The following is a 27,237-nucleotide window of genomic DNA, read 5'->3' as shown; positions in this document are numbered from 1 at the left end:
CTATGATCCAGTAATTTTGCTCTATATGGAGGGGCTTTGCAAAATGTTGAAAAATGTTTTTTGTGTGTTTTTGGTCTACTTTACTTCATATACAAAAATTGGTTTGTCTGTTTTTTTTTCACCAGTGCGTGTGTGTGTGTGTGTGTGTGTTTTGAACAGCGAGCCCCAGCTGCATACATAACTTATTTATAGGTCCCACATACGCGTAGATGAACGTGGAAGGACCTGTTTGTGTGCGAGTAATATCATTGATACATCCTGATATCAGTCACATTTATTGTGGATATGATGTGTTTAAAATGATGAATACACACACACACACACACACACACACTAAAATGATGAATACACACACACACACACCTGTTCTCACTCAGCACTAATTATCCATTGCTATTCACTTGGCAGCACTAATAATGCTTTTAAAATATAACTCAGCTGCTGTTATTCATAACTGTATTTCTGTAAACATCCAAGGGCCTCCTTATGTGCATGAGTGTGTGGGTTTACGAGCCAGAGTGTGTGCGTGAAGGTATGAGAAGTGAATCAACTGTGCGTGTGTATCTGACTCAGGTGTTTCTAGGTTAGTGAGCGGTCTGTCAGTCCACCAAACCTCATTCTTATAAATAGATGATATAGCCGCCGGCATGCGCACAATGGGACCACAGCACTGTGTGTGTGTGTGATTTCGTGTGTGTGTGTTCATGTGTGCGTATGTGGTGTACTGTATGTGTGCATTGGCATGGTGTTGTTGTTTATCTAACACACTGCCTGACAGCTGGTTCTCATTTCTGAGCGAACAAACAGCAGACAAAGATGGGCTGATAGAGGGACGGAGGACGGAGAGACGACGAGCCTCCTCCACCAGGAGTCGAACCACTAACCGTCGTGGTTAGTGCCTTGCTCTGTGCTTTGACTGGAGATAGAAAGAGATGCTGCAATTCAGGGCACGGTGAGATTAAAGGCTTGCTGAGGAAGAATTTGAAAAGAGGGAGAATGAGGAAAAGAAGGAAATGTGGTAAGAGGAAACAGATGCCAGCCCTCCTCTTCCACATGGTGTGTGTTTACGTCTGAGGGAGACGGACTTTGTGTGTATGTGTCTGTGAAAGCATGTTGTAGTAGACTTTAATAGTACATACTATTAATGCTGATACCTCAAAGTCATTAACTGGGAACTGCAAGGGCATCTGATCGCGCTCATCTGAACACCTTTACCTTGTGTCGTCCCTTCTCTCACTCCCGTCGTTTCCTGTCATCTCTCTGTTACCATCTGTCTTATAAAGCCTTAAAATTCCTTTAGAAAAGTACTGACGTGTGAAAGAAAATGGTCATCTGATCAAGTAATTGTTGTGACTAATCACTGCCTCATACTTTCATTTGTTTTACCATCTTTCTCAAAACCTTGATATCACAGCGTGTGCCGTGCTGCCTCGTTCTCAAAATGAATTTGAAGTCCTCAATAACATCTGCAGTGCATTAAAAGATTTTTGCATTTATTTTGAAAATCTGTCCAATCACCTATCTTTCCACTTGACCATAAGAAAGCTCAAAGCCTCAGATACTGCAAAGTTCTTTTTGAGTTAAGCTTCTTTATTCTATAACCCGACCCGCACTGCCCTAGGCTTCACATGCCGAGCTCTCCTGTGTATGTTGACGCACTGTTTGATGTTTGGAGGCTGTATATTACTGTATGCTGCGTGGTAGGGACAAACTTGTCATCTGCCAGCTCACTGTCCACCCACCCCCATCCTTAGCCCCCTGCCCCTAACCTTCTGCCCTCCAACATATTCACGCACATACACACACAAACACACACTGCCCATATGGAGCAGTTGGCGCCCAAAAGCGTCCAAAGCAGCCGGACCCTTTCCCAGGGCAGAAGGTGAGGGTCCCCACGGCCTGCTTTGTGTGTGTGTGTGTGTGTGTGTGTGTGTGTGTGTGAATGCATGTGTTATGTGGGTCTGTGTCCTCAAGGGCTCAAGCCCCGGACAGACTGCCATATCGTCCTTTCTATCTGTCGTCGCTGTGGCATGTACGCGTGTAACTGTGAGTGTGTGTATGTGTGTGTGTCTCCCGACAGACTGTGTCCCGTGTGAACTGCAAGGACAGCAGCAGTGGACTGTGGCTCCTCCAGGCGGGGTTGCAGCCGTGTGCGTGTGTGTGAACTGCTGCACCCAGTTAACAATAAGCCATATTGTGGATTTGCTCTGTGGACTTTTGCTTGTTGTCACAGTTTCATAGAATCAAGATGTCTCTACAAGAACAGACTTTAGAAACTGGTCACTTGTGAGGACTTCCTGTGGTACAAATGTATTTTTCTGTAAGAGAATGAATTCTTGCTACGCAACAGGTAGTTTCAGTCAAACAATCTGACTGGTCAAATAAACCATCCTACTGTGCGGTTTTCATAATGCATGGCAAGCAGTAAACTGTGCTGAGCTTATCGGTTGCCATGCCAACTCCTGCGATAATCATAGAGCCAGGTAGGGATCTTTCTTGTATTTTATTCATTATTATTGTTTGTAGTACCTCATATTAGTCCAAAAGGAAGCACTAAGCAGCCTTTCAAATTGCCTCAGCAAACACGGTGGCACCTACAAGTAAACACATACAAATCATGCAGTTCATTTGGAAAATATGGTTTTCAATCCAGACTGCTGGCCATCTAAATGGTTTGCAGCATGAATCCAAAAGAATGCCGCCACTGTTATTTTTAACTTGCAGGATGTTCCTTACAAAAATAAAGACGGAGCTAGAGAAATGATTACAAATAAGTGTGGTACCTGTTTTCTGTCAAACTTAACTCATTGTTGGATAGTGAGTGCGACTGTAATTGTATTTGCTGTATATGAGTGTTTCTGTGTGTGTGTGTGTGTAAGAGAGAGAAAAAAATAGAGTGTGTGCTGGGCTGCCCAGAGTGAGCCAAGGGTGGAAGTTGTTTTTCTGCCCCCTGTGGTGAGTCTGGGACCATGTGTGTACGTGTGTGTGTGTGTGCGTGCGCTCCTGTAAGTGCGAGCGAGCCTAGGGCAGCCTGGGGCCATCGGAGGGGACCTGGGGAGCCGTTGAAGGAGGGATGAAGTGAGAGAGGGATGGAGGAATAGGAGGTCAGCAGGGGTCTCACTGGGAAAGGTGCAGGTCTGGGCCCATGGCCAAATAGAAGGGTGGAAAGGAGAGTTATATGGTCGGATGAGGAAGGGAGGTTGAAGGAAGGAAGCAGGAAGGGGAGGCGTGGAGAGAAAGACAGGCTGATAGGAGGATTTGAGCAGGTAAGCAGCTAAACTCAAGGTGAACACATTGATGTAACCTGGAGCGATGTCAGAAAGCATATGTTTACATTGAGCTGTTTGTATTTTGTGTATCAGCTCTTTTAGCATTTGTTTCACAACAATAGTTTTAAAAGGACATTCCTTACTCAATAATTCTTTGGGCGTGTATATCATTTTAAAGACATCTCATTGTATTCTAAGAGTGAAATTATACTGTGTTTTTAACTTAGCAGATCACATTGTGTTTTCTTTATATCTGATGTTAATTCAGAATTTTCCATAGGTAGTAGGCAGTTTTAGCCCTCGCAGTAGCACCGCTGGGAGCTGAAACCTTTTTGCTGCTACCAGCTGAGGGCCTTTGATTCAAACATCAAAGCAATAGAAAAGTAGAAAAGAGAGAGAGAGAATGACATACATGGATTATATTTCCATTTTAGGCATTTAGCAGATGCTGTTATCCAGAGTGAACTAATTGAACTAATGTTTTTGAGTGCTGGTTTTCATGTCAGCTCATCCAGTTGTTTTTTTTGTTTTCTTTTTCTTTTTTCATCACTTTCTCAGTTTACAACCTCATGGCAAAAGCGGGCAGAAATCTGGAAATACCATGCGATATTTCACATTTGCCTACTGGTTTTTATGCGAAAATCTTTTAATAGTCTCTAAAGTTTCTTTTGGTATAAACTCTGCTGCTTTGATCCATTTTCCCTCTGTGTGACAGTCATGACAAAGTTACTGAGCTGATAGGGGGGATGTAGACGGGGGAGGCAGAAACATAAAGAGAGACTGATCAGCGTGTGTGTCTCTTCATTAGAGTGTTTCACCAAGGCTGTGTCCTCCACACGTTGCCACACTATCTGGATTATTAGAGAGACACGCAGGGAGTGTGTGTGTATGTTGTTTGCATGTGTGTGTGTGTTTGTGTGCGTCTATTGTTTCAGGTAGACTCAGGCGGTCCGTTTAGTTCCTTTCTGCTCTTTCCCATTTCTTATTACAGACCCCTGGGTTCTCCTCTCTCCTCTCCTCTCCTCTCCTCTCCTCCTCTTTTTCCTCCATCTCCCCTTTCATACTGCCATCTCTTCTCTCGCTCCTCTGGAGTTCAGAGTCTGTCCATCTGGAACACCCCCTCCCCCACCCCCCCTCGGTCCCGTCCAGGCCGAGACACGGGGGTGAAGGCCAACACCAGTAGGGAAGAGACTGTCGGAGGGATGGAGGGATGGAGGAAGAGATGTCAGGGCTATAATGAGTAACAACATGAAAGCTGACGGAGGGAGGCAGGGAGGGAGGGAGGTAGTGGAAGAGAGATGAAGACAGAAGAGTAGAGGGACTGCTGGGGACAGAGGGAGGGATGAAGGATAGAGGGAATGGATGGGAAAGGAGAGGACTGCAGAGTGAGAGATAAAGCGGGAATGGAGCTGCTGGGGGCCCTATGGTCCTCCACTCTGCTCCTCTCGTTCGTTTTCATTTGCCGGAGAAGAACAGAAAGGGGGAAGGAGGAGGAGACGGGGGTAGGAACAGCGTGTGTCGGCGTCCGCCTGCTCCTGCCTGTTTTCTCTTTTTTTTTTCTCGCCCTAACTACTTTTGCTCCCTCTTTTTTCCTTTCCAATCCCCCTCCCTCAACCATCCGTCCTCCTCATCTCCTCCCGAGGATTCTTCTCTAATTTAACTTTTCATTGAAATTTTCTTCGCTCCCCCCCTCCCCATCCTCCAGTTTCTCCCAGTTTGCCATTCGGCCTTGTCTTGCCAGGTCCCCTCGCGGCCCACTGACAAAGGCGCCGTTAAAAAGCCGTGTGATCCTCCATTTTAGCGCCAGCCACGCTAGTCAGAGGATTAGGGCTCTTTAATGACGCTAATCTCTCCTCCCCTTCTTTCTCAACACCCCTCCACCCCCACCCCTTCAAAAAGTGATTTCTCTCTCTTGCTCTGACTGAATCTTTCTCACTTGTGCCATCTCTACTTTTCTCTCTGTCTCTATTGGTCCCATTTTCCCACCCTGAAAAGTTTACCATCTAAGTGACTCATACTGGTGTGCATATCATGGTCTGCGTGTGTCCAGACCAGCGCTGTGAAGAAACACTTTCATTCCTCAGTTACTCCCTCATCCTCTATACTTGGCTTTTTCTAGCATCTCTTTTAGTTTCAGCGTTTGATTCTTTTTGCTGATCACTTTGGGTTGAGTATTTCTTTGTGTCTGATGTTTGACTGTACACTCCCTCTCTCTGGTTATTCTTAAGTGAACCCTGTTCGACACAGCCAAAAGCAAGAGACAAAAGGTGAGAGTGAATGATACATGTGTTTGAGGCAGTATCACTAATCTCTGTCAGGCTACTCTAAAAGACTTGACCCCTGCTGAGCAGGCAGCAGGGAGTGTCTGGATTGGTGTTGTAGAGACACACTGTATCATAACACCAGCCTTGTGACATGTAAATGGAACATTTACTTATTCTGTTGGTGTCGCTGACATGGAGAGAAATAAAATTGTCTGTTCTGCTGCTATACCCACCCATGGTATTGAAACGTGTGTCGTAAGGGTTATTTTTTATGGTACTGAGCATAAAAATGCTTTTTAAACAGTATTTTAAATGGCAGGTAGAATTTTGAGATACACATACCGTGTTCTGTTTGACTTTTTACATTATATCAGACAGTTGATGTTTTGATTTTTCATAAGGCTGTGCTCATTTGTATCAACAATAGCTGCATGTATGTATGATTCTGTAAGTGGCTTTGGATAAAAGCATCGGCTAAATGAAGTGTAATGTAATGTAATGTAATGTATGTATCACATGAACACATCTGTGGACTGTAACCAATATTTAATTTCATTTTCTGTTAGTTGTTATTAGATTTTGACATTCGTCATGGCATTTTTTTCACAGAAGGTTATTTGTCATGTCGCAATAGGAAACACACTGGTGCAAATAACAAAATTAGTGATGGCTGAATTCCTTTTAGCTGCTTAAGTTTCAAGGTGCTGCTGTTGTTCATGCAGACTCACGGCCACACTGTCGTGGCTTAGTGCCTTTCAGTAAAACAGAACATCACAGTCATCACACTGTATCGTTTTGCACTGGGGAGAATGTTTTAGAACTTTTTTTTCCTTCATACCTCCCTTGCACATATCCAGTGAGTCTTCATTTTACAAATGAATAAAGACTTAAGAGAAAAGCCTGTTTCCTTCCTTAAAGATAAATCAGTTATTGAAATTGTTGACAATTAACGCTCTGTTGATCGATTTGAGACCGATGAGCGACTGTGAACGAGTTAACTGAATAATCGTTTGAGCGCCATAATGTCTTCCCGCTGGTCAGCAGGTCCTTGGAACATTTTGGATCGTTGCATAAACTGAAGCTTGCTTCACTGAAAGCTCTGTGTGTGTGTGTGTGTGTGTGGTATCCTGAGTTTTAATGTAAAGTCCACGTACAGAAGTGAATGCATGGGAAACTGATGATGTTTAGTGTGATGTTTCAAACAAAAGAGTTACAGGATTATAGGAGTTACCGTCTTCACTGCTGAACAGCCACCACTGCTGATGAAATCTGTCTGATGAGATTGGGCCAGAAATGTTACCTCTGGGTTTGAACGTGGTTCCAAACATTTGAGACATTGTAAGAACACAGCTCTACAAAATATTTAACAAAGGTCCAGTCATTTTTTATTTTTTATGCATTACGCTGCCTTTCACATCAGTCTAAGTGCTCACAGTAATCAAGAAAAAAAATGAAATCGAATTTGGCTGAAATGATCGTTTTAATGACAACAAATTCTGAAGATTTTTCAGAATTGGTCAGAATTGCACCTCTCCCCTTCATTTTTCTGTTTTTCTTTCCAGTTTCCTGTGTCTCCATCTCAAGCCTGCTCACCTCATTGTCTCTCATTTTTCACTTTTTGATTTATGTTTCTCCACTGTTCTCATTTTAGTCACTGTGTGCTCTGGGATGACACATTTGTTTTTGTTCCTTTACCCTGTCAATACTTCGGTGCACTTCTTCATCCTCCTTCATGCTCTCACTCACTCAGCCGCTCTCTCTGCCTCTCGCATTGCTCTTAGGCTTCACGTTGATATCTCTATTCCTCATATTTTCTTAAGCCTTTTCTTTATTTTCCTTCTTTCTTTCAGTCAAATTTATAAATCATGCTTTTACAATTTTTTTTAACCCAGCCCCCCTGCAGAGTTCTATTTGCTCATCGCAGTGCCTACATTTTCTCAACGATCGATTCATCACAAGAATCTGTTTTCCACCCCCTCTCTGCAAGGCGCAATACACAGTAGACACACACACGCAGACAGAAGGCACACGAGATTGTGGTAGGAGTTGGTTGAGGTGTGCGCTTTGGCGAGATTTCTAAAATTATCAGGAGAAACGTCTTTTCTGCACATGTGTCTGTGCTCATGCCTTTGTATTTACATTGCAGAACTATTGGCTCGAATCATATCAAACTTTATCTGTCCTATCACTCTAGTTTCCTTATTTTCTGCCTTTGATTTGTTGCTGGCCTAGTTGATATATGGCTGCCAGATGAAAGCAGAGAAAACAGCCTCCCCACACTCTCTCTTCATCTTCTCTCCCCTTTACATTTTTCAGGCAAATGTTAAATAGCCTTACTGTGCTGCTTCACAGAGTGCACAAAGAAGAACAGAACAATATCAAGCATTATTCAGCCTCCTCTTTTGTCGCCTCAAATCCTTTCTGAAGTGTCTATTAAAGGAGTCGTGGCCTTTTTGTCGCCTCTGTGCCAGACTACACATGAGGGGGGAAAAAAGAGGGAGAGAGAGAGAGAGGGGAAAAAAGGAAAAAGAGCAATGCATAATCTCCTATGTATGACAGATAAAGGGAGTGAATATCGCCATCTTTCCGCTCTGCTCTCCACATCTCCTAATCGCTTTTCCGACGTTTCAATCTGCCAAGGCCCTAATGAAAATATGATGAGGCGGATCTATGGTCCTTGGGGAAGGATGGAGGGATGGGAGGGGAGGTGAGGGATGGAACGAGGGATGGCTGCAGAGGGAGGATGAAGGGAGAGAAAATACACTCTGTCCTTATTTCTGGGCTCCGTCGGGGATACATAGTTCTTGGAGCTTTCTATTTAGATGTTGCTGCTGCCGGAGTGTCTCTCTCTCTCTTTTCTTTTTTACTCTCTCTCTTTATCTCAGCCATCCTCATTTTCCTTCTGTATGTATGTGTGTGTGTGTGTGTGTGCGTAACCAGGATAAATGTGTTTATTTTTTTGTTTATATCCTCTTTTTTCTCGTTTGAACTCCCACAGGCTGCCTCTCCCGCCTTCCAAGAAAGATGTAACTTCTTCTTAATCATTTTAATGCTCTTTCTTTCACCCCTATTTTTTTTTCTTCCTGTGCTCGCCTGTCTGTGGATTCAGGATTTGTGTTTTCTTTCTGCTGAGCTTTTTTTTTTTTTTTTTTTTTTTTTTTAATGAATATTTTCTGTGTCTGTTCCCCTGTCTGTCAGATGGTGATGATGACCCAGCAGGGCTGTCCTGGGTGCCTTCCTCACCCTCCAGTAAAGATGTGGCGTCACCCTCACAGATGCCCGATGGCTGCTGTGACCTTGGCATGGCCACTGGCGGCGAGGAGGAAGGAGGCGCTGGTCTGCCGTACCCCTGCCAGTTCTGTGACAAATCTTTCAGGTATAAACCCTCCCACGGTTTAGTTTGCCAAGATACTTCAGGTGACATCTTGGTGCCTTGACACACATGGTGTAGTACTGACAATAAGAATCATGTCATATTTGGTTGCCTGATTGCATCCTCATTTCCCACTCATGAGAATAAATATGTGTATGAATAAAAAGTGTTCTCAATATTCACATAGCAACATGGATTACTGAAGCAAATAGAGGAAGGAATGAGGTGAATACATTTCTCACAAACCTCTCCAGGGACCAACTCAAGACCCACTTTAAGAACAGCTGTCACATGCACCATAAAGTTATCATCATAATCCTCTATATTGCTCATTTTACTTAGCTGTCCTTTCTAGGCTTCCTCTGTTCCCTTTGTTACTGCTTAAAGGAACAGTTCCCCCCCAAATCAGAAATAAATGTTTTTTTTTATCATGTGATGTTATTTATTTATATAGAATGTTTTGGTGTAGGGCACTGATTTTGGGAGATATGGAGTAGAGATGTCTGCCTCTCTGGAATATAAGGGAATGAGATGGCTTTTTTGTGGTAGTAGATGAATGCAGTAAAATAATATATATAATATAATAAAATATTCAAATTTCAACTTGCCCTGAAACTAAAGGTGACTGATCGGGGAATTGAATGCCCATTCAGCAAAAAGAGGCAGAGTCCTTATATTCCCTAAAGTTAACTTGGTTAAAAACATTTATTTTGTTATGGGTGTTTTATTTTTGTTAAACTCTTGATGAAATACAAATTAGTCATTTTTTCTTATGAGAATTTGTGAATGACTGTTCATCATATGTGCCCTGCTGGTCCTCCTAAGCCGTCTGAGCTACCTGAAGCGCCACGAGCAGATCCACAGCGACAAGCTGCCCTTCAAGTGTACCTTCTGCAGCCGCCTGTTTAAACACAAGAGGAGCAGGGACCGCCATGTCAAGCTCCACACGGGTAGATAAGAAAATAAGTCCTGCATGTTCATTTTCATTTTTTCCAGGACTACTTGAGGAGCATGTTCAGTAAAAACTCATGATCTGATTGCCAGTGTTTTGATGTCTACAGTGTGTTTTTTCTGAAGAAATGTTCTGTCAAAAATGTGTTTTTAATACAGGAGATAAGAAGTATAGTTGTCAGGAGTGTGAAGCTGCATTCTCCCGCTCTGATCACCTGAAGATTCATCTGAAGACACACAGGTAACTGTTTTTGAGCAGCTTAACATGAAATCTGTACTTAACATTGATTAAAACTATAGCCTCATGTTCATTAGTCTTTACTCTTGATTGTGTGTGTTTTATTCGACGCTTCAATTTAGATTTTTAAAATGTGTTTTGATTCACAATAGATTTTTCTCAGTCTGACTCTTTTTATTCTCACCTCCAGCTCCAGCAAACCATTTAAGTGCAGTGTGTGTAAGCGTGGTTTCTCCTCTACCTCATCGCTGCAGAGCCACATGCAGGTAAACGGTTGATTTTTTTTTTTTTTACAATTAACCAGGAGCCCTTAGGTCACTATCATCCTATGAAACCTTTTGAGAGCATATTTTCCAACACTTGCTTCTTCAAATCTCTCTGTATGTGGCAGGCTCACCGCAAGAACCGAGAGCACCTTGCACTGAGGAGTGAGAGGGATGGGGGCAAGAAGGGAGCAGGAGGAGATGGTGACCTGGAGCAGGACCTGTATATGTGTGATTACTGCGAGGAGACATTCAACCAGACAGACGAGCTAGAGAAACACGTCCTGACCAGACACCCCCAGCTGTCTGACCGAGCCGACTTGCAATGCATCCACTGTCCCGAGATCTTTCTTGACGAGGCTTCTCTCCTCACGCATATTGAAACACAGCATGCCAACCGCAAACACAAGTAATACAGAGCTTTGCTTTCTAAGTGTTCTCAAAACACAGATTCTCATTAATGTGAACTGCTGGAATGGAGCTGGCATTTTACTGGTCTTTTTTTCTGTTTCAACAGATGTCCTGTCTGCTCAGAACAGTTCCCATCTGTGGAGGATGTCTATTGCCACCTAGACAGCCATCGCCAGCCTGACTCCTCCAATCACAGCGCTGCCAGTCCTGATCCTGCTTTGGGCAGTGTTGCCTCAATGAGCTCAGCCACCCCAGACTCTAGTGCCAGCCTGGAGAGAGGCTCCACACCGGACTCAACCCTAAAGCCCATCCAGGGCATTGAACGAGTTCGCAGAAGAGGCACAGACACTGTGGAAGAGATTGGGTTAAGCCTGGGTCATCAAGGTGGAGGTATGGTGCAGTAGTTGCTTTCTACAGAGCAGTCAGTCGAATTACATCACTTTAGTTGATATTAAGCACTTGGTTTAAAAGCTTTGGCTATATCTGTGTATTTCTAAAGTAGTAGCTTGCCTTTCTGTCTCTACAGGTGGAGGAGGGAATTGGGGTAAAGTGACTTATTCTTGCCCTTACTGCTCAAAGAGAGACTTCCACAGCTTGGCTGTGTTGGAGATCCATTTGAAAACTATACATGCGGACAAGCCGCAGCAGAGCCATACATGTCATGTCTGCCTGGACACGCTGCCAACACTCTATAACCTCAACGAACATGTGCGCAAAGCTCACCGTGGCAGTGGTGGAACCATAGGCACAGCAGCGGCAGCGGCTTTTCCCCTGCTGCAGTTCACTAATGTCACAGCCTTCCACTGTAACTACTGCCCAGACATGTTTGGAGACATCAACTCTCTGCAAGAACACATCAGAGTGTCACACTGCCTCCCTGGTGGGATCGTGGCAGGTTCCACCACATTAGGTGTGTTGTTGAAGAAAGCTTATCTTATAGAAAGTAACTGAAATGTATCAAAGCATGGGCCCATCTGAGCGTTTGTTTGGTTTCCGAGAAAGGTTAAAGGGAATCTAATGATGTAACTTTATTTCTCAATCCCAGAGGGGAACCATGCCTTCTTCTGCAACCAGTGCTCCATGGGATTCTTGACTGAGTCTTCACTGACAGAACACATACAGCAGACGCACTGCACCTCAGCTGTAGGGGGTGGAGCTTCATCTGGAGGAGCAGTGGCCAAACTGGAGTCTCCTGTGCTACAAGCTGCTTCGCAGTCCTTCATGGAGGTGAGGATCAAGAATTATGCTGCGTTTCATTTGTACTTGTAAGTCATAATCCTGGACTCCACAACACATCTGTTAAAAACCCAGTGGGATGGGTTCTTTTTGCCACGACACAAGACAGCTCTCTTGTAACGTAATTCAGCCATTGTTGTTGCCTATAGGCATAAGTAAGACAGTTTTGTGTATACGGATTACTCAATTGGAAACAAACAAACAAACAAGGTCAAAGTGCTAAAAACACGCAAAACCACAGCTTTTATTTACAGTCTATGCTCTGGGCAGCCATCTTGGTTTTGCGAACTCTGTGTCCTCTGATTTGGCGAGTTGGAATTCTGACTTTGGGTGACATTCTTTTTGTCACGTCTGGCTTCAGAAGTTGGAAAACAGCTCGGAAAATGACTTATGAGTACAAAAGGAACGCAGCTTTCTTCTAGAACAACCTTTACTCTGTGTTTCTAAGGACTGGATATAGCTTGCGTGTCTTTGCACGTGTCAAAGCTATTACTAACCAACAATTGAGTTGGTGAGTTCATAATTAACTGGTTTCCTGTACTTTGTCATCTTTTAATTTCTTGGTCACAGGTGCTGGGCAAGAAGTACATCAAAAAGGGGAAATTGTCCAGCCAGCTGCTTTCTTTCATACAGACATTACATATTATATTAGCATTTTAAAATACTCTTTGCTTCAGAAAGTTTTCACTCTCCTAATAATTGATATATTAACCATCAGTTTATTATAGCTAATCTCTCTCTACATCTTTGTCCATGTACAGGTTTACTCTTGCCCTTACTGCACCAATTCTCCTATCTTTGGCTCACTCCTCAAGCTCACCAAGCACATAAAAGAGAACCACAAGAACATCCCATTGGCTAACAACAAACGGCAGGCAAAAGTTGCCGATCTAAGCCCCGCCTCCTCTGATGTAGAGATCTCCTCCCCGAAACGTCACAGACTGGGAGGAGACTCTACCCCCTCCATGGGAAGCAATGGAGACTACCCATGCAACCAGTGTGACCTGCGATTTGCCAGCTTTGAGGGTTTCCAAACTCACCTGAAGTCACACCTGGAGATGCTGCTGCGACGCCAGTCCTGCCCGCAGTGCAACAAGGAGGACTTTGATTCCCAGGAGGCATTGCTTCAACACCTGACAGTGCACTTCACCACCACATCGACCCAGTATGTGTGTGAGAGCTGTGATAAGCAGTTCTCCTCAGTGGATGACCTGCAGAAACACCTGCTGGATATGCACACATTTGTCCTGTACCACTGCACTCTCTGCCAGGAGGTCTTTGACTCCAAAGTCTCCATACAGGTGAATGAGACAGCCTCTTTCATTCTGTTGTTCAGTATTTTCCTTTCATATTTTCACAAAGAATATTCGCATCTGTGCATGAACAAGAAAAATGTGTGTCCTATATGATTTGTAAAATTCACAAGTTAATGAAACAAGCATAGAAATGAACTATCTTGGGTTGCTTCTTGCTTCAACGCTCTGCCATTCAGGTGCATTTGGCAGTGAAGCATAGCAATGAAAAGAAGTTGTTTCGCTGCACCGCCTGCGCCTGGGACTTCAGGAAGGAGACCGATCTTCAGCTCCATGTTAAGCATAACCACCTGGCCCAGAGGTCAGGCCTCCCAGGAGGACTTGGATCAGGTACAGCACAACTGTCCTGAGATCGTATGCATTTGAACACGAAATGAGAACTGGCTATCTGGAGAAAATGCATAGTGATCATGGTGTTATTAATCAAGAAAGGAAAAAGTCAATAATTACCAAAGAAAAAAAACCTGAAAACCACAAGTACAGATTAGAAAATGAAGACAGAGTGTTTACTTGACAGCTGTCCTGTATGTTAACCTGACCTTTAATCTGCATATCTCATCCTGGCTTTTGTGTCACAGGGCTCAAGCCCCGTAAATGCATCTTCTGTGGAGAGACGTTTGGAACCGAAGTGGAGCTGCAATGCCACATTACCACGCACAGTAAAAAGTTCACATGTCGCTTCTGTGGCAAGGCTTTCCATGCCATCTCACTGCTAGAGCGCCACCTGAGGGAGAAGCACTGTGTCTTTGATGGTGGCAACATCACTGGCAACGGAGGTGGCACGGGGAGTAGTGGGAGTCAGAACGGGACGCCCAACGGGCTGGCGCAGTCTTCCAAGCGAGGAGGAGGAGGAGGAAGCAGTGGCAATGGAGGTGCAGGAGGCATTGAAAGAGCAACAGTGGTGGCTGCTGAACAAGCCGACCTGCAGAACATGTTGCTGAAGAGCGGAGGAGGAGCCGGCCAAGGCGGAGACGCAGCCAACAGCCATGAGGCTAGCGGGGGTGAGGAGGAGCTTGACAATTCAGAGCCCATGTATGCCTGCGATATCTGTGGAGCGGCCTACACCATGGAGTCGCTTCTGCAGAACCACCGGCTGCGTGACCACAACATCCGCCCGGGAGAAGATGATGCTGGTAAGAACTGTTTTCAGTCAGTCTCACTTTTTAATGACAATTTACCTTTTATTGCAATATATAATTTCATATTTTGATATTAAATTTTCATTTTAGATAAATCTTATAAAATACAGTGTAACTATTGTCAGAATAATAAATCTGTGATGATGAATGTAATTTCATATATCAGGTTCTCGAAAGAAGAAGGCAGACTTCATCAAGGGGAACCACAAATGCAACGTGTGCTCCAGAACATTCTTCTCTGAGAACGGGCTTCGCGAGCATGCTCAGACACACCGCGGCCCCGCCAAACACTACATGTGTCCAATATGTGGCGAGCGTTTCCCCTCTCTGCTAACCCTCACTGAGCACAAGGTACCTTTACATGTTACTGCTTTACATGTGCATGTCTTTTGTCAGTCGGTGGTTATCCTCCCAGGTGTAGCACACAGCCATCTGTGTAGTTTTCGCTTCTCTCTCGCATTGCTTTTTTTGTTTGTTTGTTTGTTTTGTTTTGTTTTCTCTCTTTTGATCCTGAAACGTCTTTGGCTGCTTTGAATTTAGACTTAAAAAGTATGTTAAATTGTCCTTAGAGAAGCAGTTTTTGTTGTTCCACACTACAGGAAAAAATGTTTGTTTATAAAATGTATTGTGCAATGCAACTACAGTTATTATAACCACAGTATCTTTATCTGTTTCTGTAAAAGACTAATGACAAGACAACACTTTGTGCTTTGGGCTACACTTTTTTATTTACAAAATCATGAATTGGTTCATAAATTATAATGGATTTTCATGCACCCCCATATTGATTATGATGAATAATTTTGTTGATTCTGCATGTGTTTCTACACTTGTGTCGTGTTTATACTTTCTGTATATGTTTCATCTCTGCAGGTGACCCACAGTAAGAGCCTGGACACAGGAACCTGTCGAATCTGTAAGATGCCCCTGCAGAGCGAGGAGGAGTTTATAGAGCACTGCCAGATGCACCCTGACCTCCGCAACTCCCTCACCGGCTTCCGCTGTGTCGTCTGCATGCAGACTGTCACCTCCACCTTGGAGCTGAAGATCCATGGAACCTTCCACATGCAGAAGCTTTCCACCGGTTCTGGACTCAGCGGAGCTGCATCAGGAGGCGGTAATGGAGTGGGAGGAGGGGGAAACGGCTCAGCCTCTTCATCCCCTAATGGGCAGCTGCAGCAGCACAAGCTGTATAAATGTGCATTCTGCCTAAAGGAGTTCAAGAACAAAGGGGAGATGGTGAAGCTGGATGTCAACGGGCTGCCTTATGGCCTCTGTGCTGGCTGCATGAGCAGGTGGGTAGTCATCTCATTAACTCTGTGGAAAATGGAGTGCATTAATCTAAATACACTTTAGCCAACAGCAACAGGTAAGCAGTATTAGTATTATGTATTAGAGGTTGATACAATATTTTGGAGCCAGAAAAACAGCCAACAGCTGATTAAATGGCAAAACCAATAAACTGTTTGACCTCTTCGAGATATTAGTTTGTATCCTGGATTTGTTTACATTGCTGGCTTGAGATATATCAATACTGTATGTAATACTGTATATATATATATTATGATATGAGACTGAGTGGAAGTGTTGTCTTTCCCGGTTTTAAAGACTGCAGTACAATAAATTTTACAATGCATTAATGCATACCATAATATACTAATATTTGCCTTTAACCACTTTTCATCATTATTGTTAATATTTTGTAAAAACACCAATAGTTATCCTGACGATTCGGTCGCAATATCAGCTTCAGTGATGGTGTCAATTATTCTTATAATTACCACCAAGACACACATTGAAAATGTAAATGTATATTTGGATACTAACTCGGGGAAACTATAGTGAGCAAAGAGAGTATTCCACCATGTCATTGATAGTTCTCTGCTCATCTGTTCATTGTTGTTATGTGGTTAAGTTTGGTCATTTTTGCTATATCAGACATATCTCTTGCTAAAAAGGTGTACCACTCTTTGTACATTTTTTAAAGTGTGTGTGTATCTGTTTCATAAACATACAGAATGGCAGCACAATTTTTTTAATTCAGCAACGGTTTTGATCGCTGAAGTTCACTAAACAAAATCAAATGTTCACTTAAATCAGGGGCACGAACGGCCAGAGCCCCAGCCAGGGAGGAGCTGCCACGCCTGGGGACACACAGGGAGAGAAGACTATGGCTGGGCTGAGGTGTCCGGAGTGTGGGGTCAAATTTGAAAGCCTGGAGGACTTGGAGAGTCACGTCCAGACGGATCACCCAGAGGTCAGCCCTGAGACCAGTGCAGCAGCTAAGAAGGCTGAAGCTTCACCTGCGCCTAAGGTGAGACACGACGCAGAGATAAATGCTTTTGTACAAGTTGTTTCTGCTCAAGACTTCTCTGCAAGTCTTTGGCACTGCTTTTTACTAAAGTGAAGAGGAAGTATAGATGTAAAAGAATCTGTAATACTGAATCAGAAAACCAGATCAGGTTTGCATCTTAAATGTTAATATTTTCGTCTCAACAAAACCATAATAAAATGAGTGAGGCAGATGAAACATTACACCATATAATTAGGCTTGGTACTGCACTTGAAATTCACGCGCCTAAGATGAATAGCGTTTAACAGCTGGAGACATTTTCAGGAGTGCACTAAATTCAAAAATCCTGCTCAACTTTTATGTTTGCATGAGTCGTGTGTGTGAAGTGCTGGTGCGTGCGTGCTGCTTTTGTGTGTCTGCAGCTTGCATACGTGTGCTTGTGTGTATGTTGGTGTGCGTCAGCTGAGCCCCACTGGGTCCTGCGGCTGGGGCGTGCTGAGGCATTGTGGGAGCTGTTCGCACTACTTGATATTGACAGTCAGGCTCCCCGGGACTTGCCGCGTGTCTGTGTGTGTGTGAGAGTGTGTACTTGCAGGTGAGTGTGTGCGTGTGTGTGAGCTAGAGGTAGTTCCCAGGGACACTCTGTCTTACCTGCACCTTTGTTTCTGCTTAGTCTAACAGCACAAAGCAGACAAAGTAGGATTTCTCTGTGTGTGTGTGTGTGTGTGTGTGTGTGTGTGTGTGTGTGTGTGTACTCAGTCTTGCAGGCTGAAGCAGCAGAGAGATAGTGGAATTGGGGCCTCTGTGTATTTTGTATGTGTTTGTGCATGAGTGATCGCTGTGTGTTGTGAATGGGTAAGCAGAGCCCCTGCCTCTCTCTCTCTCTCTCTCTCTCTCTCTCTCTCTCTCTCTCTCTCTCTCTCTTTTTGTTTCTCTGGCTCTTTGAACGTGTCTTTTCTTTTCTCTTGTCCTCCTTTTTTTCCACACTCATTCCCTCTCTTTGTGTTTCATTGCTTCTACCCTTAATCATTTTCTACTTCCCTCCCGCTCATATTAATTTCTGTCTTTCTCTCTCTTTCTCTGCAGAGGTGTGTGTTTTTATGTGTGTGTGACTGCATACCTGTTCTTTCTTTCATTAAGTCTCCAAAGACTTTGAGCCTTGCTTGATTAGCGCGAGAGTTTGCAGGGTTCACGTGTCTCACATGTTGAGGGCTGAGAGCAATAATTAATTACTGTAATTAATTTCATTAAATGTATTTTCTATGATAAACAAGAGTAAGTCGACTCCAAGAAAGTTGTGATGCTATAGAACATAAATCTAACTGAATGTAATAATTTGATGATCCTTTTTGACGTATACTCAGTTCAAAACAGCACAAAGACAACATACACTATGTAGACAATAGTATTGGGCCACCTGGCCATTACACCAACAGGGACTTTAATGACATCATATTCTAAACACAGCTTTGCAGCTATAACAGCTTCCACTCTTCTGGGAAGGCTTTCACAAGATGTTGGAGTATTTCTGTGGGGATTTTTGCCCATTCATGTGCATTTGTGAGGTCGGACACTGATGTTGGACCAAAAGGCCTCACAGGCTCACAGGCTCTGTTCCAGTTCATCCTAAAGGGCCAGTCAAAGTTTTTCTACACCAAACTCTACATCTAACCATGTCTCTGTGGACCTTGCTTTGTGCATTCAGACCTGGGTTCCATAATAAAGAAGTGTGTCTGAATACTTTTGTCTATATAGTATACTTAATGATTTACCTCATCGACTTCATCCACTTTTGTAAATATATGGCTATTCTGAATTTGATGCCAGTAACACGTATCCTGAAAGTTGAGACAGGGACAGCAAAAGACTGGGAAAGTTGTGTACTGCTCACAAAACACCAATTTGGAATTTTCCACAGGTAAATAGGTTCATTGGTAACAGCTGATAGGATCATGACTGGGTATGAAAGGAGCGTCCTCCGTCATTCACAAGCGAGGATGGGCCGAGGTGCACCGCTTTGTCAAACACATGACTGTATGAAGGATATCACCACATGGGCTTAGGGACACTTTGTAAAACTGTTGTTGGCAAACAGTTCATTTGCAAATGAGTGCATTCTGTTTTTACTCACGTTTTATTCAGTTTCATACAACTTTTTGGAAATTAGGGGTGCTCCCAGAAGAATGTACAGCTATAATTTTTTTAAAATGAAAGATAATGTTATTGGTGTTTTTGTTTTTTTTTTTACCTTGCAGAAAAAGACCTACCAGTGTATTAAATGCCAAATGACATTTGAGACAGAAAGGGAGATCCAGATTCATGTCGCCAATCACATGATCGGTGAGTGAGACGCAGCTCTTCCTCTCTGTTTTTCTTATATTCCTAAGTGCATGTGTGAGTGAGTGAGGGAGACTTTGGTTGATATTGCATCACAGTGACTGTCAATTATGGCTGCAGCTAAGGATCATTTTCATTATCAATTGCTTAATTGCTGATTTTATAAAATTTCAAAAATTCTGAAAAATTCTCATATCATAATTTAAGCCCAAAGTGACATTTTAAGATTGCTTCTTTTGTCCAACCACCAGTCCAAAACCCAAAGACTCTTCATTCACTGTCATAAATGATAAAGAAAAGCAGCAAATGTTTACATTTAGGAAGGTTGAACCAGCAAATGTCAGACAGTTTTGACTCAAACTAGTAATTGATTATCAGTGGAGTTTGCAACTAACACCCCACCCACGCACCACCACCACCACCACCACCTCTGAGGGTTGTCAAATGTGACTTAGCTGAAACTGCACATAAAACTTTATGCTCGGAGTGTAAAATGAATGAAGTCTTTCAGGAACCACATCCCACATGAAACACCCAGCCTGGTTCATCACTTACTGTGGCTGTTTATAGCTTGGCCTGGATGAAGTAACACTGCACAGATCTGAAATTGCGTTGCTGCTGCAGCTGTGGAGAGTAAACACTGAGGAGAAGGTTATACTTAATTTGTAGGCAGATAAAACCTTGGTCATCACAGTTGCCCTAGATTTAACGGAGTGAGGTTGTAAGACACATTTTGTCTAACGTTTTTAGCTTAATTCAGTAGTTTTATTTGTTCTCTCAGCCTACACACATATGATCTCTGTTGCTAATTAATTGCAGCGACACGCATATATATATAATACTTAGTCACTGGAGTCGCCCACGTAGGGAAAGAAAGCAGCAGAGAAAGCACACTAAGCAGACACTAAGGATGTGTGCACACACACCTTTTGACTTTTTATTGTTTCTTATGTAATTTTTCCAATTTCTGTTTACAGAGACTTTTAGCATCTCTGTCGTCAGAGATTTTTTAAAGTTGACTAAGCTGACAAAAACAATGAACTGCATTACGCCGTTCCTGTACTCCAGGAGCGGCGTAATGCGTGGTTAAAAACAGATGCATATTCTAATGTGTGTAACAGTTTGCAAGACATGGCACCGTAGCTACTTTTATTTGAGAAAGCCTGTTAAGTGCTCAGAAAAGGTTCAGTGAAATAGTTTGTGAGTACACCTGTTCTACATGGAGTGTGTGTGCATTTAAGTAAAAACCACCTCTGTGGTTTGGAGTCTGTGTTCTTTTATGAGCTTCCCCTGTGACAGGTTTTTGTACTCGCTACTAATTTGCTGGCTTAGCATCTCTGTCGTCATGGAGATTAACGAGGTGGACCTGCGAGTTGTTCTGGGGAACAAACGCTCTGCACCCCCTCACCCCATCCACCCTCATTCCCTTGCTCAGACGTGACGAGGCCCGATCCCAGAGTCACTGATGCACTCTGAGGTGTGTGAGTGTGTGCGTGTTGACATTGCTGTGAGCTGTGTAATATTGTCTGGAAACGTCAGAAGAGAGATATGAAACAGAAGTACGGCTGGAGTAACTTTTACTTTTTTCACCCTTGGACACACACACACACACACACACACACACACACACACACACACACACACGCACTCGTCTCACACACATAATCAAAGATGGACAAACACAGGGACAAAGTCCCCACAAATGCATACGTGACAGAGCACACACTAAGTCTTTTGCCTGCTGGTACTCCGTGTCCATCTTCTTCGCTCTTCACCACATTACTGAAACAACTTGTCTTTCATTCCTCCTGTTCTGGTCCTTCTCTTTTCCTTGTTGTCCTTTCTCCTTTCCTTGGTTTTAATTGTTTTTGATCTTCCTCCACTTCCTCCAGCTCACCTCCATTCCTCCATCCTGAGATTCCTAGCTGTCATTTTATTATTCCTGCCAGGTTTGTCACCATTTCTTGGCTTTTTCTCCCTAAACACACACACACACACACACACACACACATCCCCACACGGTGGTGGCAATTTTGGGTTAATTAACATGCTAATTGTGTGAAAACCTAGCGCAGATTAATTATGAAATTGAGGCAGATTATTTTTAATATCCTGCACAGTATTCATTATTAAATTATCTATAACTCAGCCCCAAGAAGAGAGCAAACAGTAAAGGGAAAGCTTTTATTTGATTTAGTCTGTAGATATATCCCGTGTCAAATGGCATCGTTATGTTGGAGTGAAAGAGTTAAATGGCTGAAGACTGAAGGTTACAGCACTGCTGTCTATAGCTGAACCACTGCCGCATGGATTAACGTGTGCCTAACAAAGATAAAGTTAAGAATAATCACATCAGATCTCCTTTCTACCAGCAATCTTTAATTTCCCCATGACTGAGTCAAAATCCAGATTTTAATCTACAGTTATTGCCAAGTGGTGGACACAAGTTGTTCCAACACAAGGCCCGGAGAAAGCTTTTCTGTTTGTCACCATGCCTCTCATAGTTCCAGTCATTTTCTTCTCTCTGAATCTCAGCTCACTTTAACTCATTGGACAGCCCTGGACTCATATTGTAATTGTGCTACAACTTAACAAAATTATTTCTTCCCCAAATTAAAAACCTGTTATCTCTCTATCCCCAGTCATTTAAAAGTCTGAAGCCTTAATTATACCGAATTAAGGTTTTTATTATGGCTATGTTGTAGAGTGATTCATAATTCCGTGTAGGCTCTAATTATTTGACCGTTGACTCATAGTGAGATTTTACTGTCATGCATTCATCATATTAAAAAAAAAAATGCCAATGCACACAAACCCTCAGGGTGTGGGTGCACACACATCTGCAACAAAATATGTGGTGTGAAAGTGCAGTGTTTCTGTTCTCTTCTTCTTCATCACATTCTTCATTTCTCTTCCTGAAAAAACACTTGAAGGCATAAGACTGCCTCTCCGTCGCAACTAAAATAAGATCAAATGCTAAGATGTCCGCCCCTCCCCATCCACTCATTGACCGTGACGTGTTTCTGCTACTGCACAAACCTGTTGTCGTTATGTTGACAGTTTGACTGGTTGAGGGAGCAGGGGAGGGTTGACGTGGGGGGGTGGTGTTTCCATTGGCTTATCGAGTCCAGTAACGTGATTGTCACATTTGCTCCGTGGGTAATACATGGTGCACCCCACGGTCCTGTTAATTATGCTGTCACAAAGAGAAAGAGACACGCCGCTGAAGCAGACAGGAAGAGACGGTCAGACTGAGGAGTCTAGAGAGAAGTCTTCGTAGTCGAGGAGGAATCATGATGACAAGAATGACTGGGCACACGCTAACAGCTAACAACAGTTAGCTGTTACCAAAGCATATTCACTGATTATTATTTCGGCACTTGCTTTAAAAGCGGTGTTATTGTTCCTTTCTTATTGCGGTTTTTGTCATTCTGTCCATTGTTATTTTTATTGTTTACTCCTAAATTATTCATTGAGAAAGAAAAAAATGTATCCTTAGGCAACAAATAATGATTACAGCGTCTGTCAAGTGCTGGTGCAAGTATCCAATGAATAATTGGCTGCTGAGAGAAAGTGTTCATAAGGTGAATCAAAAATAACAAACCATGTTAAAGCAAACAATATTTCATGTAGTGTGGAAAAAACAGAGAACTTAACAATCAATAGTAATAATGCGGGAATGACAATCAACAACATTCACGCTGGCATGTTTAAGGCTTTAAAGAGGAGATCTGAACATGCTACTGACTCGTCACTGTGATGGTGTAGCCTCACCCTGTGTCCGTTCAGACTAGCCTTGGCCCTAACACAGTACACAGGTTAATACAAATGCCATGTGGTCAATAGCCTGCTCCAGAGAAGAGAGGCAAGATTGGAGGGAGAGCGAAATCACGAAGGGGTGCAAGGAAGCGAACACTGCTCACTGTCTTGGTGGATTTTGCACACACTGGCTCTGAACCTGTTACAGGGCTTCATAAGGTGCTGCCATGTCATATCAGGCAGCATTGCTGTGTAGGCAGGTGGCTGAACTGCACTGACTTTGCTGGCATGTAGCTTCACAAAACCAAATTCATATTAAGTGACAGGGCAGAACCACTGGATAATGTTGGTACATTGGTAGTGCTCACACTTCACATTGTTAACACACACACACACACACACACACACACACACACACACACACACAGCCTCAATCCATCTCCCACACACCGAAGAGAGAAAGAGACAGACGAATGGGAGTTATCTATTTTCGCCTCAGGTACCAGCTTGCCATTTGAGAATCGTTTTGGTGTTTGAGCTTGAGACAAAAGCCTAAGTGCAAGTAGCACAGCACACATCCTATGTATATGTTATGATTAAGGATAATATGTGCAAATATGTGCAAAAATACATACATTATATAAATCAGCTTTAATGGATATATTTTAACTTGTGTGTCTACGTATTTATTTATCTGAGACAAAGAAGAGTTCTGCCTATCCAGGTTTTTGTATCATTGCTGATGTATGTGTGTGTGTGAGTTGGGGGCATATCCTGCCTGTGTGTGAGAGCATGTGCGTAATCACAGAGCTGTGTGTGTTCAGTTTTTCTAGCCCCCAACACTGCCGAGCGGGGGGGAGGGTTCGAAGACGTGGAGATGAGAAGTGAATGTTGGGGGTGGGGGGGGTGACAGAAAAGATGACAGAAAAAAGTGAGTCGAGGGTGGTGGATGGCGGCGCTGAGAAAAGAGGGATGACAGTAAACGTTGGGGTTTTTATTGCTGCGTGTAGAGCTGCCCAGTCAGATGAGCTCAGTTTGACAGGAAACCAGCAACACGCTCAAGTCTGTGTATCTGCAGCCCCAGTAAATATGTCATCGTTCATTCTGGTATCATAAAAACAGATCCTGCTCTATTTCATCATCTCTGAAACGTAATAGCAAGAATATGGAGGAATGCAGCAGTTCCCTGTTTTTGTCATGTGTGTTTTAGTTGTATTTTTTTCATGACGGAAATTGTTCGTCTCCCTTGTACCCACTCCTCTCATTGTATGTCCATGTGTATTTGTTTGTGGGTGTACGTGTGCGTGTCTCCTCGGACCACACCTCAGCGATTTCTGGCAGACTTTATTGTTTTCTGCTGTGCAGCTGCATGTCATGAGGAACTTTTCTCCCTGTGAGATAGTGTGAGGTGTGTGAGAGTATTTTTCCACCAGTCTCTGATGAGATGCTGAATGTCAATATGTTTAAAGGGACAGTTCACACCAAAATCAAAAATAAATTTTTTTTATTATTATTTGCGGTGCTTTCTATCTGTCTAGATTGTTTTGGTGTGAGGTTTTTGGTGGTCTGAACACCGTGGGCTAAGTGCCATCTTGTTGTATTATTTCAGAGAGAAGGAAGTCATCTCTATAGCTGAAATTTGTACAACTCTGCACCTCACACCAAAGCAATCCACATGGATAAATAGCACAGATGAGAGGAAACACATGAAGCAATGTAAAAGCAAATAAGCACACAGGATCTGTTATACCTTTAAAATACACTAAAACACCCAACACCCCTACGCACACACAGGCACACACATATCCCTAAACAAGGTCCTTGACAGCATGTTCTGAGTGTTGCATGCAGATACTAATGCTTTACTAATCACCTCAGTCTACATTTCACAGCATGAGACCTCGCTTCTGAAACACATGTAGACATGCTCCCTCTCTGAGACACACACACACACACACACACACACACACACAAACATGCACTGTGTGTGTCACACTCAACATATTATCTTTCCTTTCCATCGGTCCTCATTAAAGACCAATCTTTCATTAGCATATTGACTGTGACTTTAATCACTACATGCTCACTGAAACTAGTGCAATGTGCAATTTGGACACCTCCGCTTTTCGTCCCTGTTTTTTTTTGGGGGGGGGGGGGGGGGGTTCAGCCTGGTTGATATGGCACATGACAATGTAAACAAAAGCACATGATGGATGTGGTGCTGAACATGCACTCTGCAAGGAGGGATACTAGTCTCGACCGCACTTCCATGGGTCCCCAGCAATACACCAGCCACGGGTTGACCTCAGTCTGATGCACAGTTGTAGAGAAAACCGAAAGACGCATATTCCTTCCACGTTAGCTGACATTACCTGCCCCAAACATTGCTTTCATCCCATCTTTTCCCTGCTCCCATTCTTCCATTTCCTTTCATTTTACCTCCTTTCTGTCCATCCTTTCTATCTTTAGCTGCACCAGCATCAAGAAGTCACCTTTAAGCCTAAGTTATATGTCTGTGTCAAGGTGCCACTGCAGTTATACTGTAGTGTGTGTATTCTCTAGGACATGGCAGCACCACAAAAATAAACAATGTACGACTCAAGAAATGGTGTCATATTTTCTTACTTTCACTCAATGAGCTCGTGATAAAGGTTGCCAAGAGGTTTTTCACCAGCTTCACAAGCTAATCTTGTCTACCGTGCAATTTAGTAGAAATGGCTACTCTTTGAACCTGCTTCATGTTGTGTTCACTGTCAAGGTGTGATTCAACTTTTTGCCTCCCCCCTCCACACACACCACATTCACACTACGTATTACTAACCTTGCCCATTCTCTCCTCCGCTCTCCCTCATCCCCACCTGCCAATTGGATGGCCCGTAGAAGAGCCCACATGTCGGCAAGGTTTGTCCCCTTTCTGTCTCCTTAGCTCACACTATGAGCAAGGCAGCATTGTGCTGTCTCACTGCCTGCCCATCAGCATTTCATTCCCTTGCTTTTTACTCTTTATATATTTATATATATACATATAGATATAGATAGATTAGTACTCTAATGTGCACGAAGAAATGTAATGGAAGTAATAGAACCAGTAGCAACTGTGCTTAAAAAAACTGTTGAGGGATGATTTTGAATTTGATACGTTTTAGCTGAATTCTTGCACAATTACCTCTCACCTCAGCTCCTCATTCACCCTAAACCCTGCTGCTAGTTGCATGCTTCATTGTCCTTCCCACCTCATACACAGTGCACACACACACTGCACATACACACATGCCTTGGAGGTATTGAGTGGCCACTCACCTGGATCTAAGTGCTCCCTGTGGAGTGTGGTGGCTAATGATGTGTCCTCAGCATGAGCTTTACTTACTTATTTACATCAATGCACTTTAATAGTGTCAGGTTGCCCTCTTCATTCACATTCTTCACGGATTTGATCATCGATAGTTCAGAGATGTACTTTTAAAAGGCTCCTGTCAACTGATCATAGTTGGCAACAGTTCACTCTGAATATTTCCTTTTCAAAAAACTGGAATTGAGCTTTTTTTTTTGTTTTTTTTTCCTTTCCCCTGAAGCTCCCTGAATGAAGTCCGGTACCTTTATCACTCACACTTTCACTTTTTAATTTCAACTTTGCAGACCAAAAGTAAGGCATTAAATGAACTTTTATTTTGTTCCTTGAGTTTGCACTTATCTGCCATTTCAGAACAGTCAACCTGCATCCAGCCTGTCTGTTAGCCTGAAGTCAAATCGGTGATGCGCTTCACTAGTAATGTCGGTCTGCTGTCTAAGCAGCCGTCCCAAGGGCTGCGGCTGAGCCACTGTGTGTCTGTGCACACATCTTTCTGTGTTTCCTAGTGCCCCACACACACACACACACAAACACACACACACACACACACACACACACACACACACCCCACCCCACAACCCCCGCCACCTTTTTTTTCTTCCCCCTTTTTTTCCCTTTTACACATGCACGTGCACACACACCTATGTGTATGTGGCTGTACAAAGGGTCTGGTGTGGTTACTTTGTGTCACTGAAGGCTTAATGAGGCGAATAAGAAGCTTTTAGAGTCAATGGAGGTGGATAATGTGGTTGAGAGTTCATTCGTGTGTGTGTGTGTGTGTGTGGCAGTCTTTGCCACCGGCTAGCAACATCGCTGTTCTCTTCTGCCCAGCTGCATCTGAACTAATAAGCTAGAGACTAATCTGCCCTGTGTGTTGTTGTTGGTGTGTGTGTGGACTGAAGAAAGCGCTTTATTTACTGCTGCTGTTTTTCATGGGGTTCACCGGTCCTACTACAAACTGCATTTCCCATAGAGCAAACTGGAGAATTTTAATGTTCTCTTGCACCACAAGCTTGTCAAACAGTCTGACAAGACTTTGACA

The 27,237-nt window shown here is 43.3% G+C and overlaps 1 protein-coding gene across 1 annotated transcript in view; it reads left to right on the top strand.

The window, feature by feature from the left end:
- znf423 (zinc finger protein 423) overlaps window positions 1-27,237 on the top strand; it is a 140,862-nt gene that overhangs the window by 56,306 nt on the left and 57,319 nt on the right. The window contains exons 4-18 of the mRNA XM_046393248.1: window positions 8,732-8,909; window positions 9,732-9,856; window positions 10,017-10,098; window positions 10,286-10,361; window positions 10,487-10,767; window positions 10,876-11,159; window positions 11,296-11,679; window positions 11,815-11,996; window positions 12,767-13,306; window positions 13,498-13,648; window positions 13,897-14,451; window positions 14,624-14,808; window positions 15,331-15,752; window positions 16,558-16,771; window positions 19,006-19,090. Of these exons, the coding sequence (XP_046249204.1) occupies window positions 8,732-8,909; window positions 9,732-9,856; window positions 10,017-10,098; window positions 10,286-10,361; window positions 10,487-10,767; window positions 10,876-11,159; window positions 11,296-11,679; window positions 11,815-11,996; window positions 12,767-13,306; window positions 13,498-13,648; window positions 13,897-14,451; window positions 14,624-14,808; window positions 15,331-15,752; window positions 16,558-16,771; window positions 19,006-19,090 (3,744 nt within the window). The remainder of the gene's footprint in view (window positions 1-8,731; window positions 8,910-9,731; window positions 9,857-10,016; window positions 10,099-10,285; window positions 10,362-10,486; window positions 10,768-10,875; window positions 11,160-11,295; window positions 11,680-11,814; window positions 11,997-12,766; window positions 13,307-13,497; window positions 13,649-13,896; window positions 14,452-14,623; window positions 14,809-15,330; window positions 15,753-16,557; window positions 16,772-19,005; window positions 19,091-27,237) is intronic.

This window comes from Scatophagus argus, chromosome 7 (assembly GCF_020382885.2).
Source record: "Scatophagus argus isolate fScaArg1 chromosome 7, fScaArg1.pri, whole genome shotgun sequence".
NCBI lineage: Eukaryota > Metazoa > Chordata > Actinopteri > Scatophagidae > Scatophagus > Scatophagus argus.
This window is presented reverse-complemented; position numbering and strand designations above follow the sequence as displayed.